This window comes from Aedes albopictus, chromosome 3 (assembly GCF_035046485.1).
Source record: "Aedes albopictus strain Foshan chromosome 3, AalbF5, whole genome shotgun sequence".
Lineage (NCBI taxonomy): Eukaryota > Metazoa > Arthropoda > Insecta > Diptera > Culicidae > Aedes > Aedes albopictus.
This window is the reverse complement of record NC_085138.1, coordinates 150,605,702-150,625,216: the sequence shown is the minus strand read 5'-3', so window position 1 is coordinate 150,625,216 and position 19,515 is coordinate 150,605,702. Positions and strand designations below refer to the sequence as shown.

The 19,515-nt window shown below is 46.4% G+C and overlaps 1 protein-coding gene across 17 annotated transcripts in view; it reads left to right on the top strand.

The window, feature by feature from the left end:
• Positions 1-19,515, top strand: part of LOC109431907 (inner centromere protein A) — a 137,142-nt gene that overhangs the window by 81,680 nt on the left and 35,947 nt on the right. For 8 of the 17 annotated variants that reach the window (XR_009995580.1, XR_009995581.1, XM_062842153.1 and 5 more), the window contains 3 exons: positions 5,510-5,635; positions 8,018-8,491; positions 15,266-15,460. Coding sequence is in view for 15 of the 17 variants with exons in the window: in XM_062842153.1 (XP_062698137.1) it covers positions 5,510-5,635; positions 8,018-8,491; positions 15,266-15,460 (795 nt within the window). In the remaining 2 variants the exon portion in view is untranslated. The remainder of the gene's footprint in view (positions 1-5,509; positions 5,636-8,017; positions 8,492-15,265; positions 15,461-19,515) is intronic. The other 9 variants (XM_062842159.1, XM_062842163.1, XM_062842161.1 and 6 more) reach the window with 4 other exon arrangements.

The following is a 19,515-nucleotide window of genomic DNA, read 5'->3' as shown; positions in this document are numbered from 1 at the left end:
TGGATTCGGTCAGAATCCTCCTTTGGATTCGGTCAGAATCCTCCTCTGGATTCAGTCAGAATCCTTCTCTGGATTCGGTAAGAATCCTTCTCTGGATTCGGTAAGAATCCTTCTCTGGATTCGGTCAGAATCCTTTTCTGGATTCGGTCAGAATCCTTTTCTGGATTCGGTCAGAATCCTTTTCTGGATTCGGTCAGAATCCTTTTCTGGATTCGGTCAGAATCCTCCTCTGGATTCGGTCAGAATCCTTCTCTGGATTCGGTCAGAATCCTTCTCTGGATTCGGTCAGAATCCTTTTCTGGATTCGGTCAGAATGCTTCTCTGGATTCGGTCAGAATCCTTCTCTGGAGTCGGTCAGAATCCTTCTCTGGATTCGGTCAGAATCCTTCTCTGGATTCGGTCAGAATCCTTCTCTGGATTCGGTCAGAATCCTTCTCTGGATTCGGTCAGAATCCTCTCTGGATTCGGTCAGAATCCTTCTCTGGATTCGGTCAGAATCCTTCTCTGGATTCGGTCAGAATCCTTCTCTGGATTCGGTCAGAATCCTTCTCTGGATTCGGTCAGAATCCTTCTCTGGATTCGGTCAGAATCCTTCTCTGGATTCGGTCAGAATCCTTCTCTGGATTCGGTCAGAATCCTTCTCTGGATTCGGTCAGAATCCTTCTCTGGATTCGGTCAGAATCCTTCTCTGGATTCGGTCAGAATCCTTCTCTGGATTCGGTCAGAATCCTTCTCTGGATTCGGTCAGAATCCTTCTCTGGATTCGGTCAGAATCCTTCTCTGGATTCGGTCAGAATCCTTCTCTGGATTCGGTCAGAATCCTTCTCTGGATTCGGTCAGAATCCTTCTCTGGATTCGGTCAGAATCCTTCTCTGGATTTGGTCAGAATCCTTCTCTGGATTCAATCAGAATCCTTCTCTGGATTCGGTCAGAATCCTTCTCTGGATTCGGTCAGAATCCTTCTCTGGATTCGGTCAGATTCCTTCTCTGGATTCGGTCAGAATCCTTCTCTGGATTCGGTCAGAATCCTTCTCTGGATTCGGTCAGAATCCTTCTCTGGATTCGGTCAGAATCCTTCTCTGGATTCGGTCAGAATCCTTCTCTGGATTCGGTCAGAATCCTTCTCTGGATTCGGTCAGAATCCTTCTCTGGATTCGGTCAGAATCCTTCTCTGGATTCGGTCAGAATCCTTCTCTGGATTCGGTCAGAATCCTTCTCTGGATTCGGTCAGAATCCTTCTCTGGATTCGATCAGAATCCTCCTCTGGATTCGGTCAGAATCCTCCTCTGGATTCGGTCAGAATCCTCCTCTGGATTCGGTCAGAATCCTTGTCTGGATTCAGTCAGAATCCTTGTCTGGATTCGGTCAGAATCCTTCTCTGGATTCGGTCAGAATCCTTCTCTGGATTCTGTCAGAACCCTTCTCTGGATTCGCTAAGAATCCTCTTCTGGATTCGGTCAGAATCCTACTCTGGATTCGATCAGAATCCTTCTCTGGATTCGGTCAGAATCCTTCTCTGGATTCGGTCAGAATCCTTCTCTGGATTCGGTCAGAATCCTTCTCTGGATTCGGTCAGAATTCTTCTCTGGATTCGGTCAGAATCCTTCTCTGGATTCGGTCAGAATCCTTCTCTGGATTCGGTCAGAATCCTTCTCTGGATTCGGTCAGAATCCTTCTCTGGATTCGGTCAGAATCCTTCTCTGGATTCGGTCAGAATCCTTCTCTGGATTCGGTCAGAATCCTTCTCTGGATTCGGTCAGAATCCTTCTCTGGATTCGGTCAGAATCCTTCTCTGGATTCGGTCAGAATCCTTCTCTGGATTCGGTCAGAATCCTTCTCTGGATTCGGTCAGAATCCTTCTCTGGATTCGGTCAGAATCCTTCTCTGGATTCGGTCAGAATCCTTCTCTGGATTCGGTCAGAATCCTTCTCTGGATTCGGTCAGAATCCTCCTCTGGATTCGGTCAGAATCCTTCTCTGGATTCGGGCAGAATCCTCTGGATTCGGGCAGAATCCTCCTCTGGATTCGGTCAGAATCCTCCTCTGGATTCGGTCAGAATCCTCCTCTGGATTCGGTCAGAATCCTCCTCTGGATTCGGTCAGAATCCTCCTCTGGATTCGGTCAGAATCCTCTGGATTTGGTCAGAATGCTCTGGATTCGGTCAGAATCCTCCTCTGGATTCGGTCAAAATCCGTCTCTGGATTCGGTCAGAATCCTTCTCTGGATTCGGTCAGAATCCTTCTCTGGATTCGGTCAGAATCCTTCTCTGGATTCGGTCAGAATCCTTCTCTGGATTCGGTCAGAATCCTTCTCTGGATTCGGTCAGAATCCTTCTCTGGATTCGGTCAGAATCCTTCTCTGGATTCGGTCAGAATCCTTCTCTGGATTCGGTCAGAATCTTTCTCTGGATTCGGTCAGAATCCTCCTCTGGATTCGGTCAGAATCCTTCTCTGGATTCGGTCAGAATCTTTCTCTGGATTTGGTCAGAATCCTTCTCTGCATTTGGTCAGAATCCTTCTCTGGATTCGGTCAGAATCCTTCTCTGGATTCGGTCAGAATCCTTCTCTGGATTCGGTCAGAATCCTTCTCTGGATTCGGTCAGAATCCTTCTCTGGATTCGGTCAGAATCCTTCTCTGGATTCGGTCAGAATCCTTCTCTGGATTCGGTCAGAATCCTTCTCTGGATTCGGTCAGAATCCTTCTCTGGATTCGGTCAGAATCCATCTCTGGATTCGGTCAGAATCCTTCTCTGGATTCGGTCAGAATCCTTCTCTGGATTCGGTCAGAATCCTTCTCTGGATTCGGTCAGAATCCTTCTCTGGATTCGGTCAGAATCCTTCTCTGGATTCGGTCAGAATCCTTCTCTGGATTCGGTCAGAATCCTTCTCTGGATTCGGTCAGAATCCTTCTCTGGATTCGGTCAGAATCCTTCTCTGGATTCGGTCAGAATCCTTCTCTGGATTCGGTCAGAATCCTTCTCTGGATTCGGTCAGAATCCTTCTCTGGATTCGGTCAGAATCCTCCTCTGGATTCGGTCAGAATCCTTCTCTGGATTCGGGCAGAATCCTCTGGATTCGGGCAGAATCCTCCTCTGGATTCGGTCAGAATCCTCCTCTGGATTCGGTCAGAATCCTCCTCTGGATTCGGTCAGAATCCTCCTCTGGATTCGGTCAGAATCCTTCTCTGGATTCGGTCAGAATCCTTCTCTGGATTCGGTCAGAATCCTTCTCTGGATTCGGTCAGAATCCTTCTCTGGATTCGGTCAGAATCCTTCTCTGGATTCGGTCAGAATCCTTCTCTGGATTCGGTCAGAATCCTTCTCTGGATTCGGTCAGAATCCTTCTCTGGATTCGGTCAGAATCCTTCTCTGGATTCGGTCAGAATCCTTCTCTGGATTCGGTCAGAATCCTTCTCTGGATTCGGTCAGAATCCTTCTCTGGATTCGGTCAGAATCCTTCTCTGGATTCGGTCAGAATCCTTCTCTGGATTCGGTCAGAATCCTTCTCTGGATTCGGTCAGAATCCTTCTCTGGATTCGGTCAGAATCCTTCTCTGGATTCGGTCAGAATCCTTCTCTGGATTCGGTCAGAATCCTCCTCTGGATTCGGTCAGAATCCTTCTCTGGATTCGGGCAGAATCCTCCTCTGGATTCGGTCAGAATCCTCCTCTGGATTCGGTCAGAATCCTCTGGATTTGGTCAGAATCCTCTGGATTTGGTCAGAATCCTCCTCTGGATTCGGTCAAAATCCTCCTCTGGGTTCGGTCAGAATCCTTCTCTTGATTAGGTTAAAATCCTCCTCTGGATTCGGTCAGAATCCTTTTTTGGATTAGGTTATAATTCCCATTTATATACGGTTAGAATCATCGTTTGGTTTCGATTCGATTCCTCCTCTGAGAAGATCCAGCTTGAACTCCTATGGGATTTAGCGTGAACACCGACGGGATTCAGCGTGATCTCCGAGGGAATTCAGCGTGTATCCCGAGGGGATTTAGCGTGAACCTCAATGGGATTCAGCTTGAACCCGAGGCGTTTTAGCTTGAACCCCGAGGGGCTTCAGCTTGTACCCCGAGGGGTTTCAGCTTGAACCCCGAGGGGTGTCAGCTTGAACCCCGAGGGGTTTCAGCTTGAACCCCGAGGGGTTTCAGCTTGAACCCCGAGGGGTTTCAGCTTGAACCCCGAGGGGTTTCAGCTTGAACCCCGAGGGGTTTCAGCTTGAACCCCGAGGGGTTTCAGCTTGAACCCCGAGGGGTTTCAGCTTGAACCCCGAGGGGTTTCAGCTTGAACCCCGAGGGGTTTCAGCTTGAACCCCGAGGGGTTTCAGCTTGAACCCCGAGGGGTTTCAGCTTGAACCCCGAGGGGTTTCAGCTTGAACCCCGAGAGGTTTCAGCTTGAACCCCGAGGGGTTTCAGCTTGAACCCCGAGGGGTTTCAGCTTGAACCCCGAGGGGTTTCAGCTTGAACCCCGAGGGGTTTCAGCTTGAACCCCGAGGGGTTTCAGCTTGAACCCCGAGGGGTTTCAGCTTGAACCCCGAGGGGTTTCAGCTTGAACCCCGAGGGGTTTCAGCTTGAACCCCGAGGGGTTTCAGCTTGAACCCCGAGGGGTTTCAGCTTGAACCCCGAGGGGTTTCAGCTTGAACCCCGAGGGGTTTCAGCTTGAACCCCAAGGGGTTTCAGCTTGAACCCCAAGGGGTTTCAGCTTGAACCCCAAGGGGTTTCAGCTTGAACCCCGAGGGGTCAGTCATTCTAGTACTTCATTGACGGAATTCATTGATCCACTGAGTTATGAAACGTTTCTCCCATCGAAAATTCCAGCGCATGTTTTCCGATCCAAAGTTATTCCTCTGCAATATAGTTTCTTGCGCATCAGTGTCCTGTGCATCTGCATGGTCATCGATTCCCAATACATCAAAAGTTCTCGCAATTCACGCTCATCCTCCATTGCTGCTCTTCTCCCGTACCATCATCGTTTGTATGTTTTGTGCCCGAATCTACATAAGCCCTTTTGTTGAACAAAACACATAACCCTAACCGAACAAGTTTCGTTTTCATTCGTTGCATTTTCTCCGAATAACCACGATCAGAAAATAAACAAACTTTGAAGTTTGAGGCTTTTTGTCTGTTGCCATTTTTGTTTGAAATATTCGCCCCCCTAATCGAGTTCATATGTTGTTTGTTTTGCTTTTAAAAATTCAATCGATTTTTCTCGTTTTCTTAATTTTAAATACAGTTCAAAATTGAATTAAATACATTTTTCTTCTTTTTTCTCTTCTCTTTTTTCCCGTCGTCGACGTCGAAAAAAATCAAATCATTCAAAAAAATATGTATACCAAAACACCAATTACCACATACATACACGCGTGCCTTTTGCTGTTCTCTTCTGTCCCTTCTTGTTCCGCCGAAACCGAAACCCGAACCCGAACCGATTCGGAAACAAAAAAAAAATGAAACGATCTCACCAACCGACCGTTCAATGTATGTGTGTGCGTCCGTGTAATCGCGTGGGGCCACAGACGATTCGGGTGACATGAGCTACCAGCGTACCGTCAATCGTCGCAAAACCGATCTTATGCCCACCATTCCTAGTCCTCGCGATAGCTCTAGATCATCTCTTGGCACTCACACCCCCAGAACACCAGGTAGTATTTCTTCGTTCTTCTTATTTGTTTCATCATACACTTTTTGTTTTTTTAGTTTCAATCCCGCATTTGCAAAGTTTTTTTTTCAATTTGAAATCTAACTCATTCTCATAACCCACTCAGTGCCTTTCGTCCCTACGTAGAAATCGTTTGTCTAACCCATATCGAAAGATTATAATCATTCATTCGCATTTTTCCATACGATTCTAGTACCGCAAAGTCGTTTTCGCGACGATCACATGAAGAATGAAAACTCATTTAGTAGAAGTAGCAGATTTCGTTTTGTTTTTCTAGCAATGCCATTACTTTAGATTTGAAATGTTTTATTTTTTACTGTGTCAATGTTGTTCTTGTTGACAGTTATAGTCCGCAATGTGTCGTCAGTGTTTGTTCAATCTATTTAGTGCGCTATACGCATGAATGTTATTGTCTTTTGAATAAGTTAATTTAAGTAGATTCCTTTATTCTAGTACTATAAAAAAGCGGAATACCGTTCAAATAGTCGTGACATCGTGAAACTTTGACTTCTAATCGTAAATATTGAATCCCCTAGGAATCCGGACATAACCCCTTCGGGGTTTAAGCTGAATCTCCTCGGGGTTCAAGCTGAATCCCCTCAGGATTCAAGCTGAATCCCCTCGGGAATCAAGTTGACTTCCCTCGGGGTTCAAGCTGATTTCTCTCAGGGTTCAAACTGAATCTCCTCGGGGTTCTAGCTGAATCCCCTCGGGGTTCAAGCGGAATCCCCTCGAGGTTCAAGTTGAAACCCCTCGGGGTTCAAGCTGAATCCCCTCGGGGTTCAAGCTGAATCCCCTCGGGGTTCAAGCTGAATCCCCTCGGGGTTCAAGCTGAATCCCCTCGGGGTTCAAGCTGAATCCCCTCGGGGTTCAAGCTGAATCCCCTCGGGGTTCAAGCTGAATCCCCTCGGGGTTCAAGCTGAATCCCCTCGGGGTTCAAGCTGAATCCCCTCGGGGTTCAAGCTGAATCCCCTCGGGGTTCAAGCTGAATCCCCTCGGGGTTCAAGCTGAATCCCCTCGGGGTTCAAGCTGAATCCCCTCGGGGTTCAAGCTGAATCCCCTCGGGGTTCAAGCTGAATCCCCTCGGGGTTCAAGCTGAATCCCCTCGGGGTTCAAGCTGAATCCCCTCGGGGTTCAAGCTGAATCCCCTCGGGGTTCAAGCTGAATCCCCTCGGGGTTCAAGCTGAATCCCCTCGGGGTTCAAGCTGAATCCCCTCGGGGTTCAAGCTGAATCCCCTCGGGGTTCAAGCTGAAACCCCTCGGGAATCAAGTTGACTTTCCTCGGGGTTCAAGCTGATTTCTCTCAGGGTTCAAACTGAATCTCCTCGGGGTTCTAGCTGAATCCCCTCGGGGTTCAAGCGGAATCCCCTCGAGGTTCAAGTTGAAACCCCTCGGGGTTCAAGCTGAATCCCCTCGGGGTTCAAGCTGAATCCCCTCGGGGTTCAAGCTGAATACCCTCGGGGTTCAAGCTGAATCCCCTCGGGGTTCAAGCTGAATCCCCTCGGGGTTCAAGCTGAATCCCCTCGGGGTTCAAGCTGAATCCCCTCGGGGTTCAAGCTGAATCCCCTCGGGGTTCAAGCTGAATCCCCTCGGGGTTCAAGCTGAATCCCCTCGGGGTTCAAGCTGAATCCCCTCGGGGTTCAAGCTGAATCCCCTCGGGGTTCAAGCTGAATCCCCTCGGGGTTCAAGCTGAATCCCCTCGGGGTTCAAGCTGAATCCCCTCGGGGTTCAAGCTGAATCCCCTCGGGGTTCAAGCTGAATCCCCTCGGGGTTCAAGCTGAATCCCCTCGGGGTTCAAGCTGAATCCCCTCGGGGTTCAAGCTGAATCCCCTCGGGGTTCAAGCTGAATCCCCTCGGGGTTCAAGCTGAATCCCCTCGGGGTTCATGCTGAATCCCCTCGGAGTTCAAGCTGAATCCCCTCGGGGTTCAAGCTGAAACCCCTCGGGGTTCAAGCTGAATCCCCTCGGAATTCAAGCTGAATCCGCTCGGGGTTCAAGCTGAATCCCTTCGGGGTTCAAGCTGAATCCCCTCGGGGATTCTCTTAAGATTTACCCTTTTCGAATCTTTCATGATTTGTTTTTGCCAGAGTTTGTGATTCCATGAAGATTTGAACAGTATGCCGCAATCTAGTACTACTCCCATCTTTTTCCTCATCCGATACAAATTAGATATCCATTCCTTCAATAGAGATGCATGAACCGCTGTTACAACTATCTCACGTTTTTGATTTCTAATTTTCTTTTTGCATCGTGATTTGGTTTGACTGCAAAATACTCGCGCGCTTAACGCAAAAAAAACTCCGTCTCAACGTCTCGACACGCGATACGCCCTCCCCACACACACAACTGCACCGCATTCACCGTAGGTCGAGCCTTCTCGATGACACGCCTGGACCAGCTGGCTCAGCCTCGTCGCCGCAACGGCGAACACATCAGTGCAATCATCGAACGTGAACGCCGCCAGGCCCACGAAATCGAAAACCTGGCCAGGCTATCGCTGTCCTCGTCCCGTTCGTCCCCGACGGCCGATGGCGGCGCCAGCAGTAAGCGTATGTCCCGCAGCATGTCCCAGCTGGCCAGTTCGTCCTCGTCCAAGTACCGGCACCCGTCGCAAGAGTCTCCGCACTCGGCCAGCCGTCCCGGTCGTAAGTCTTCGTTCAACTCGTCGCTTGGCGATTCATCGTCCCTGATGGGCGCCGGACGTCTGGATACCTCCAAGAGCATGTCCCAGCTCAACACGGCCGGACGGGTTTCGCGCCTTACCAAAACCGAACGCCTACGGCAGCAGATTCGCGAGCAGCTCAACGGTTCGGCGTCTACGTCCTCTACTACCGCAGCAGGTGCGAGATCTTTGAAAACCACACACAAGTTCCGGAAGCCTTGGCAGGGCTCGGGAACCTAATTCGGGGTTGTAGGGTATTTTGTTGGTTTCTTCCTGAGTAAATAATCTTTTGGTTGAGTCAGTAACACCCCCTTTCTCTGAGTAACCGTGGACAGTGGAGTTCGCTAACACGAGGCTAGATGATAACTCGGTATCACCCATACACTCACATGTTCAAAAAATCGGTGCGTGGGAACTTTTTTCTCACCCTTTGCTGTAGAGCGAGCATATCATCCGCTTAAACAACACTGGAGTAGTCTAAGTAGAGCTCTATCTTCGAAGCGGAAAGCAAGCTGCAGCTGTGTAGCCTTCGGCACTTTTTGAGCTTCCACAGCTTTCGGAAGCTAGGAGTGGTGGTTTGCTTCTTGTAGAACACGAAATCCCAATCTGAAAAGTAGATCAGTAGGATAGAAAAACGAATAGCACTGAACAGTATTCTAGTACTTCAATTTAAAATCAGTATCTATGGTAGAGAAGATGAAGTAGTAGACTCTTTCTCTTCATATCTTTTGCTTTCTACTATTCTATGTATATCTATTTTGATTTCCTTGACTATTCCTAGGCCTAGTTTTTATGTAGCACTATGTAAATACACTAGAGAGTGTCCTTGCTGTTTTAAACAAATATTACAGTGCAGTAGTAAATGATGAATGATCATCATGCGAGAAATGTTTCTGTGCCGCTTGCTTTCTGTTTGTGTCCATGGGCGGGCTTTGTTTTTTTTTATCTCAAATTTTCAAGCCTTATGCGAAGTTCTGTGATAATAAAAAATACTGGTGTTTGGTTGATGGTGATGGTCTGTGTTAAAACATATCAAACCTTGGAGTTGGTGAGAGATGTTTGAAACTTGGCAATGGGAAATAATAAACGTCATAAAAGTTAAACATTTTACTTGAGCACCCAAAACATAAAAAAATTGTCTTCAAATCGAGACTGTTCAAGATACAGGTAATTACCTCTGCCTCGCTGGATTCGGGAAAATCCTCTCGCGAGATTCGGGAGAATCCCTTCGCGGGAAAAGGAGAGTTCCTTAGCGAGATTCGGAAGATTCGGTCAGAATCCTCCTCTAGATTCGGTCAGAATCCTCCTGTAGATTCGGTCAGAATCCTTCTCAGGATTCGGTCAGAATCATCCTCTGGATTTGGTCAGAACCCTTCTCTGGGTTCGGTCAGAATCCTCCTGTGAATTTGGTCAGAATCCTCCAGTGGATAAGGTCAGAATCCTGTGGATTCGATCAGAATCCTCCTCTGGATTCGGTCAGAATCCTCTTATGGATTTAACCAGAATCCTCCTATAGATTTGGCCAGAATCCTCTTCTGCATTCGGTCAGAATCATCCTCTAGATTCGGCAGAATCCTCCTATGGATTCAGTCAGAATCCTCTTCTAGATTCGGTCAGAATCCTCTTCCGGATTCGATCAGAACCCTTCTCTGGATTCGTTCAGAATCTTCTCTGGATTCGGTCAGAATCCTCCTCTGGGTTCGGTCAGAATCTTCCTCTGGATTCGGTCAGAATCCCCCACTGTATTCGGTCTGAATCCTCTGGATTTGGTTAGATTCCTCTTCTGGATTCGGCTAGAATCCTACTCTGGATTCGGTCAGAATCCTTCTCTGGATTCGGTTAGAATCCTCCTATAGATTCGGTCAGAGTCCTATTCTAGATTCGGTCAGAATCGTCAGAATTCGGGCAGAATCCTTCCTTGGATTCGGTCAGAATCCTCCTCTGGATTCGGTCAGAATCTTCCTCTGGATCCGGTCAGAATCTTCCTCTGGATTCGGTCAGAATCCTCCTCTGGATTCGGTCAGAATCCTCCTCTGGATTCGTCTAGAATCCTCCTCTAGATTCGGTCATGAACCTCTTCTGGATTTGGTCAGAATTCTCCTTTGGATTCGATCAGAATCCTCTAGATTCGGTCAGAATCCTCCTCTGGATTAGGTCAGAATCGTCCTCTGGATTCGGTCAGAATCCTCCTCTGGATTCGGTCAGAATCCTCCTCTGGATTCGGTCAGAATCCTCCTCTGGATTCGGTCAGAATCCTCCTCTGGATTCGGTCAGAATCCTTCTCTGGATTCGGTCAGAATCCTCCTCTGGATTCGGTCAGAATCCTCCTCTGGATTCGGTCAGAATCCTTCTCTGGATTCGGTCAAAATCCTCTAGATTCGATCAGAATGCTCTGGATTCGTTCAGAATCCTCCTCTGGATTCGGTCAGAATCCTCCTCTGGATATGGTCAGAATCCTCCTCTGGATTCGGTCAGAATCCTCCTGTGGATTCGGTCAGAATCCTCCTCTGGATTCGGTCAGAATCCTCCTCTGGATTCGGTCAGAATCCTCCTCTGGATTCGGTCAGAATCCTCCTCTGGATTCGGTCAGAATCCTCCTCTGGATTCGGTCAGAATCCTCCTCTGGATTCGGTCAGAATCCTCCTCTGGATTCGGTCAGAATCCTCCTCTGGATTCGGTTAGAATCCTCCTCTGGATTCGGTCAGAATCCTTCTCTGGATTCGGTCAGAATCCTTCTCTGGATTCGGTCAGAATCCTTCTCTGGATTCGGTCAGAATCCTTCTCTGGATTTGGTCAGAATCCTTCTCTGTATTCGGTCAGAATCCTTCTCTGGATACGGTCAGAATCCTTCTCTGTATTCGGTCAGAATCCTCCTCTGGATTCGGTCAGAATCCTCCTCTGGATTCGGTCAGAATCCTCCTCTGGATTCGGTCAGAATCCTCTTCTGGATTCGGTCAGAATCCTCCTCTGGATTCGGTCAGAATCCTCCTCTGGATTCGGTCAGAATCCTCCTTTGGATTCGGTTAGAATCCTCCTCTGGATTCGGTTAGAATCCTCCTCTGGATTCGGTCAGAATCCTCTTCTAGATTCGGTCAGAATCCTCCTCTGGATTCGGTCAGAATCCTCTGGATTCGGTCAGAATCCTCTGGATTCGGTCAAAATCTTCCTATAGAATTCGCTCAGGATCTCCTCGCGGGATTCGGGAGAATCCCTTCGCGTGATTTGGAAGAATCCCCTTGCGGGATTCGTGAGGGTATCCTCGTGTGATTCAGTGGAACCCCCCCGGCGGGATTCTGGAGAATTCTCTCGCGGGATTCAGGAGAATCCCCTTGCGGGATTCAGTGGAATCCCCTTGCGGGATTCAGTGGAATCCTCTTGCGGGATTCAGTGGAATCCCTTTGCGGGATTCAGTGGAATCCCCTTGCGGGATTCAGTGGAATCCCCTTGCGGGATTCAGTGGAATCCCCTTGCGGGATTTAGTGGAATCCTCTTGCGGGATTCAGTGGAATCCCCTTGCGGGATTCAGTGGAATCCCCTTGCGGGATTCAGTGGAATCCCCTTGCGGGATTCAGTGGAATCCCCTTGCGGGATTCAGTGGAATCCCCTTGCGGGATTCAGTGGAATCCCCTTGCAGGATTCAGTAGAATCCCCTTGCGGGATTCAGTGGAATCCCCTTGCGGGATTCAGTGGAATCCCCTTGCGGGATTCAGTGGAATCCCCTTGCGGGATTCAGTGGAATCCCCTTGCGGGATTCAGTGGAATCCCCTTGCGGGATTCAGTGGAATCCCCTTGCGGGATTCAGTGGAATCCCCTTGCGGGATTCAGTGGAATCCCCTTGCGGGATTCAGTGGAATCCCCTTGCGGGATTCAGTGGAATCCCCTTGCGGGATTCAGTGGAATTCCCTTGCGGGATTCAGTGGAATCCCCTTGCGGGATTCAGTGGAATCCCCTTGCGGGATTCAGTGGAATCCCCTTGCGGGATTCAGTGGAATCCCCTTGCGGGATTCAGTGGAATCCCCTTGCGGGATTCAGTGGAATCCCCTTGCGGGATTCAGTGGAACCCCCTTGCGGGATTCAGTGGAATCCCCTTGCGGGATTCAGTGGAATCCCCTTGCGGGATTCAGTGGAATCCCCTTGCGGGATTCAGTAGAATCCCCTTGCGGGATTCAGTGGAATCCCCTTGCGGGATTCAGTGGAATCCCCTTGCGGGATTCAGTGGAATCCCCTTGCGGGATTCAGTGGAATCCCCTTGCGGGATTCAGTGGAATCCCCTTGCGGGATTCAGTGGAATCCCCTTGCGGGATTCAGTGGAATCCCCTTGCGGGATTCAGTGGAATCCCCTTGCGGGATTCAGTGGAATCCCCTTGCGGGATTCAGTGGAATCCCCTTGCGGGATTCAGTGGAATCCCCTTGCGGGATTCAGTGGAATCCCCTTGCGGGATTCAGTGGAATCCCCTTGCGGGATTCAGTGGAATCCCCTTGCGGGATTCAGTGGAATCCCCTTGCGGGATTCAGTGGAATCCCCTTGCGGGATTCAGTGGAATCCCCTTGCGGAATTCAGTGGAATCCCCTTGTGGGATTCAGTGGAATCCCCTTGCGGGATTCAGTGGAATCCCCTTGCGGGATTCAGTGGAATCCCCTTGCGGGATTCAGTGGAATCCCCTTGCGGGATTCAGTGGAATCCCCTTGCGGGATTCAGTGGAATCCCCTTGCGGGATTCAGTGGAATCCCCTTGCGGGATTCAGTGGAATCCCCTTGCGGGATTCAGTGGAATCCCCTTGCGGGATTCAGTGGAATCCCCTTGTGGGATTCAGTGGAATCCCCTTGCGGGATTCAGTGGAATCCCCTTGCGGGATTCAGTGGAATCCCCTTGCGAGATTCAGTGGAATCCCCTTGCGGGATTCAGTGGAATCCCCTTGCGGGATTCAGTGGAATCCCCTTGCGGGATTCAGTGGAATCCCCTTGCGGGATTCAGTGGAATCCCCTTGCGGGATTCAGTGGAATCCCCTTGCGGGATTCAGTGGAATCCCCTTGCGGGATTCAGTGGAATCCCCTTGCGGGATTCAGTGGAATCCCCTTGCGGGATTCAGTGGAATCCCCTTGCGGGATTCAGTGGAATCCCCTTGCGGGATTCAGTGGAATCCCCTTGCGGGATTCAGTGGAATCCCCTTGCGGGATTCAGTGGAATCCCCTTGCGGGATTCAGTGGAATCCCCTTGCGGGATTCAGTGGAATCCCCTTGCGGGATTCAGTGGAATCCCCTTGCGGGATTCAGTGGAATCCCCTTGCGGGATTCAGTGGAATCCCCTTGCGGGATTCAGTGGAATCCCCTTGCGGGATTCAGTGGAATCCCCTTGCGGGATTCAGTGGAATCCCCTTGCGGGATTCAGTGGAATCCCCTTGCGGGATTCAGTACAATCCCCTTGCGGGATTCAGTACAATCCCCTTGCGGGATTCAGTACAATCCCCTTGCGGGATGCAGTACAATCCCCTTGCGGGATGCAGTACAATCCCCTTGCGGGATTCAGTACAATCCCCTTGCGGGATTCAGTACAATCCCCTTGCGGGATTCAGTACAATCCCCTTGCGGGATTCAGTACAATCCCCTTGCGGGATTCAGTACAATCCCCTTGCGGGATTCAGTACAATCCCCTTGCGGGATTCAGTACAATCCCCTTGCGGGATTCAGTACAATCCCCTTGCGGGATTCAGTACAATCCCCTTGCGGGATTCAGTACAATCTCCGTGCGGGATTCAGTACAATCCCCTTGCGGGATTCAGTACAATCCCCTTGCGGGATTCAATACAATCCCCTTGCGGGAAGGGTTGGAATCCCCTCACGGGAGTCGGTCGTCCAGCAGTTTGTTCAGACTTCTACGTTGTGGGATTTCTCCCGGGGGACTCGAGGATTGACGAACTACTTCTTCGCTTACTTTACGGTTTATTGGCGCACCACAGAGAGGCAGTGCTCCTGCTCTATGGTGGTTCTATTGCTTACAACCTTTGGCGGGATTCATTGAAATCCTTTGGCGGGATTCATTGAAATCCTTTGGCGGGATTCATTGAAATCATTTGGCGGGATTCATTGAAATCTCCTCGCGGGATTCGTTGGAATTCCTTCGCGGGATTCATTGGAATTCCCTCGCGGGATTCAGTCAGATTCTACCGCGGGATTAAACATATTCTACTCACGGGATTCAGTCCCTGGAACCCCCTCGCGGGAATCATCCTGTAAGTTAGTAAATTACTTGAATTTACCTTCTAAAAATTTTTACTGTGTTATTGAATTACTTCTTGGAGTTCTAGGTAACAACTCTTCCGAGGTTATAAGTTAGTGCTCCTCGTCAAATGCTCCCCATAACTGCAATATGCTTCGACGCTTAATAAAATCTAGAACTTGGCTGCTTTCGCTTTGTTTATTTGTGCATGCATGCTAGTTATTTAAGTTACCTGTACGAAATAGTGTACTCAACTTCATGAAAGTATTATGTTTCATACAATTGGTTCATTCACTTTTATCTGTACATATACGGGAATGTGCTCCACATAAGTTTATTCGATTTCATTGAAAGCTTTAATTTACTCGCCAAATAATCTTCGCTATACATTAATTTCAAGACATGTCACAACATTCCACAAATATTCCAGTAATAAACCTTCTCCCAACAAAAAAAAATCAAATCCTGCAGTTTTGACCTTCCAATGAATCCTTCTCTGCACGGCTGTACATCCCGAACATTATATCCGTTTTCAACGAACCTCCCATTATGTTATCCCCAATTTCAAACTATTTTCATCACAACGCCTCTTCATTATTACATTTTAAACAAAAATCAAACTTCGATCATCATCCGTTCTGCGTTCTTCTGTTCTTCTCCATCCGTCCGTCCGTTCCTGCGCCGTTGATCCCGTTGATTTGCGCTCCGATCTTCGCGCCCTCTCCGCTGCTGCAGGTTTGCGCTCCGGCGAGATCACCCCGAACAGTCTGAACACGTCGCGTCCGGGCAGTGCCATGTCCAGCTCAACGACCGCCTCCGGAGTGGTGTACCGACGAACGATGCCCCATTCGGCCGGCAGTAGCCACCTCCAGCGGAAGCCGCGGCCCGTCTCGATTGCCGTCACCGGCGTGTCGGCGGGCCCCAAAGAAGGTTTGTTTCACCGAAGACACACTCATACTCACACGAAAAAAAAAACACTCATTGTTCATGATTCTCTCTCATCAATTCCTCACTCACACCTACAAACGCAAAAGCATGTTCCCCTATCTTTCTCTCCTCGCCTCTCTCTCCCCATTCGAAATCACTCGCGGTCATTTGGCTATCACTTGACTGTTTCCCGAGCACCCTTCCCTTGTCCGAGGTTCCTTTGTCCATCGAATCCCTTCCGTACACGGTCCTTCGTTTGCTCCTTAGTTTGTAAGTTGTGAGTTGCAGAACTGTTACATGACAGTCAGTGACAACTGCCCACCCAATTAATGCACCTCAACATTCTACATATAAGATGTCATCTACTTAAGTAACACAATGAAAGAGTTCCTCATAATACATTCTACACCACTACGCAACTGAAATCGAAAACACCACCGTCACGTTTTGTGTATTCTCTTTTGTACAAAAAATGCGATAAGTTTCATTTGAATGACCCAGTGCAACCTGGAATGCTCGTGCCTTCCCCGCCAGCTCGTAAATACTTTCTTATATCAAAAGTATCTAAATCTTGTATTTATTTCCTATATATAAAATAACTTTTTGATGTTGTGTTTATCAATTTACGTAGACTATTTCTTTCTAAACTTTGAATTGTTTTCTTTTTGTTTTTGACATAATCTTCAGTATTTTGATTAACTGTATATTTTAGTTATCATTTTGAGTACAATATGTTGTGTTTCTTAAAGGGGAAATCAATAAAAGTATTCTTGTTTTCTTTAAGTATTTTTTTCGGTGCACAATAGTACAAAAATAACTGGTGTAAGATCAATCAATGAGGTTTTGATGCAAAAACATATTTTTTTAAGAAAACCTACTAACGCTCGCCCTAGTATTTCAGTGGGTTTGATTTCAGATTGAACGGCGAAAATGAATGGACAGCAAAAACTGTGGATGCAATTGGAATGGTTTGTGCCAATGAAGTTGGTATTGGTAAGGCTGCATTACCAATCAATGTAAGTACACAAGTAAGGTTCAATATCATAATCGAGAATGTTGAATATACTTTTTGCCATTTTCATTGCCGGAAAACCGAAAAATTACTAAAATATCAATAACCAAATAATAAATAAAATAAAATACTGTATTTGTTATATTAAAAATTAATTTATTTGGTTCAACAATACAAATTTTTGATTCAAATACAAAACGTAAGTCAACATCAACAAAAAAATATTCACGATGGCGCTAACTAGCATTAAAATATGATCACAAACTATCATTTACCACAACTTTAAGTTCGCATTTCTTTTAAAGAAACTAGCTGTTCTTTTGCCATTGTATTCGTCTTTATACGATTGTTTCATAACCCCCATTGTTTTCGTTTTTTTTTTGTCATACGTGCCCTATCCTACACCCTAGAACTAAACAACACAGTCATGTGTGCGATACACACATTTTTGTGTACGGATGGATCAGCCTTCATCTCTGTGTCAAATTAACACACTGTGTGGGCATGTTTTTTTTTACTGAACCGTGATATGTATTATAAGGGATCGATTAGTGCGAAAATGATTGTAAATTTTGCGCTCACACCTCTATCGCTGGAAAGTAAAATCTAATCACCAGATAAGTAAATGTACAGGGGATAGACAAAATGATCGGGACAGGCAAAATTTTCACTTATCAAAAAATGTTCAATTAGCTGTAACTTTTCGAAAAGTGCATCAAATATTCTTGTTATTAAGATTTTTATGCAATTCAGTATCATAATTTACATTTTATATAATTCATTTTGGTATTATAATGGCCAATTTTTCAGAACTGGCTCATTATGCAACTGAAATGAGTTGCATAATGAAAAACAGTTGTATAATGTTCATAATGCAACTCATTTGAGTTGCATTATGAACATTATGCAACTCAAATGGGTTGCATTATGAAAAAAATCATTGCATAATATTTTGTATGGAACTCGTTGCAAAACTCGATTTTTTTAGCACTCTTCGTACTTACGACTCGTGCTGAAAAAATCAACCTTTTGCAACTCGTTACATAAATAACTATTGAAAAAAAAAATTATCCAATAGCCTACTTTGAGCTGTTATATCTCCGGATTCAATGAACCGTATGCAATAAAATTTTGACCTTTTATGATTTATATAATGAGCTATGAAAAACCATTGACTTAACTAAATATGCTTAACACGGAAGAAAATTATAACGATTAGATTATTTTTCTAATAAAACATCAAATTATCCAAAACATCAACATCGTTTCAAAATTCAAGATGCAAATTATAGTTCATTTAGTTTCTCTCTAATTGACTTATATATAAATGCGTTTTGAAGAAAAGTAACAACAAAGCCACCAATAAATTGAAAAAGTAATGGGATTCATATTAAAAATAGACCAATTCACTAAAAAATCGTGAAAAAAATAAAATCGATATAACTTTTTCGCTTGTCAAAAATTTCAAGTTAAGTCAAATGTTTTCCAGAGTTCATTATATAAGTCATGAATGGTCAAAATCGCATTGCAATCGGTTTATTGAATCCGGAGATACAACAGCTCAAAGTTGGCTATCGGATAATTTTATCTTTTTCAAAAATCATAACTTTGTGAAGTGAAAATTTTGCCTGTCCCGATCATTTTGTCTATCCCCTGTATCAGGGATGGAGAATGTCATGAAAATATCGTTTGGTGATTTGCTGCTGAAAAATGTTCATCGGCGACATCATTAACTTTCCATAACTAGTCAACACTTAAGATCCATAAAGCTCACGAACGAAAATTTGAACCGAAAATGGTGGAAAACGAAAAATGTCATGACATTTTTCCCATGGAATTCCGTGACATTTTCCGTCTCCACTTTTGACACAGTGGTGAGGTTGATCCAGTCGTTCACAAAAATGTGCAAATTCTGCTACCGTAAACTGGGGTGTAGTTGATCAGTGGGGTGAACCTGATCATTCAATTACCCGCGGATATAGACTTTCAAAGAAGCAACAACTCTATTTTAGCCATTCGAAATCCAATGACGTAACATTAAAATGGAATGGTTACTTCCTTGAAAGTCGATATCCGTGGGTAATTGAGTGATCAGGTTCACCCCACTGAGCAACTACACCCCAGTTTACGGTACCGTGTAACATACGAACAGCGTGTAACAACTTTGTTATAGATTTGAAGGGAAATAAGGCTTATGCACAAGTTTTATGAGATTTACTCAGAAACAACTGCAATAGAACCATAAAATTTATTTTGTTACTTGGGTAGTAGCCTACATTTGGTTGTCTGTAATGGTTTGTAATGGCGTCTTTGGTGGTGCATGTGTGTCGATTTTTACGCCCGACACTGTGTTTCGCAACTTATTTTTTATAGAATGAGAAAATCTGCTGATCAGGAGATACTCAAGAGGTGGTTCCTTGGGTTATGTGGGGATCAACCCACTAAAAACTCATTCTCTATCTTCCTTACCTTCGCGGTACTCCCATTAGGGATAACTTGGAGAAGGTGAGGACCGTACGTAAGTACTCTCTATTGGTAAGCGTTCCACCAAGTATCGCCTAAAGTTTTTTTTTTACTTTATCATTCATTTGAGGCTCATGCGCCAACAGACATAACGGAGCCGAATTCAGTTAAAACTTATTACAATTTTATGTTTTTGACTTACAAACTATGTTAGTTTTGGGAACCGTGAAACGCACGGTTTGGTCGAGGTTAGGGAGAACAAAAATATTTAAGGACTAAGAAAGATATAGTGATGTGGCTTTTCTTTGACACATGACAGCATGGAGTGGCGTATTATTGCTGGTCAAACGTAGAGTGGACTAACAACCTGTAGCGATATGAACAGACGATTTTCGAAGGAACACGAAGTGGACAAGTGGGGATATCAAACGATGGCTTCAGCTTGTTTCAAGAAGTCATACATATGCTCCCTGTACTCATGATTAAGTTTACCCAACACATCTCTAATGTCTTCCTTTTCTGGTTTCCCTCGGGCCCTGAGGGATGCACACAGATCGGATCTGGCAATACCGCATTCGGGGCA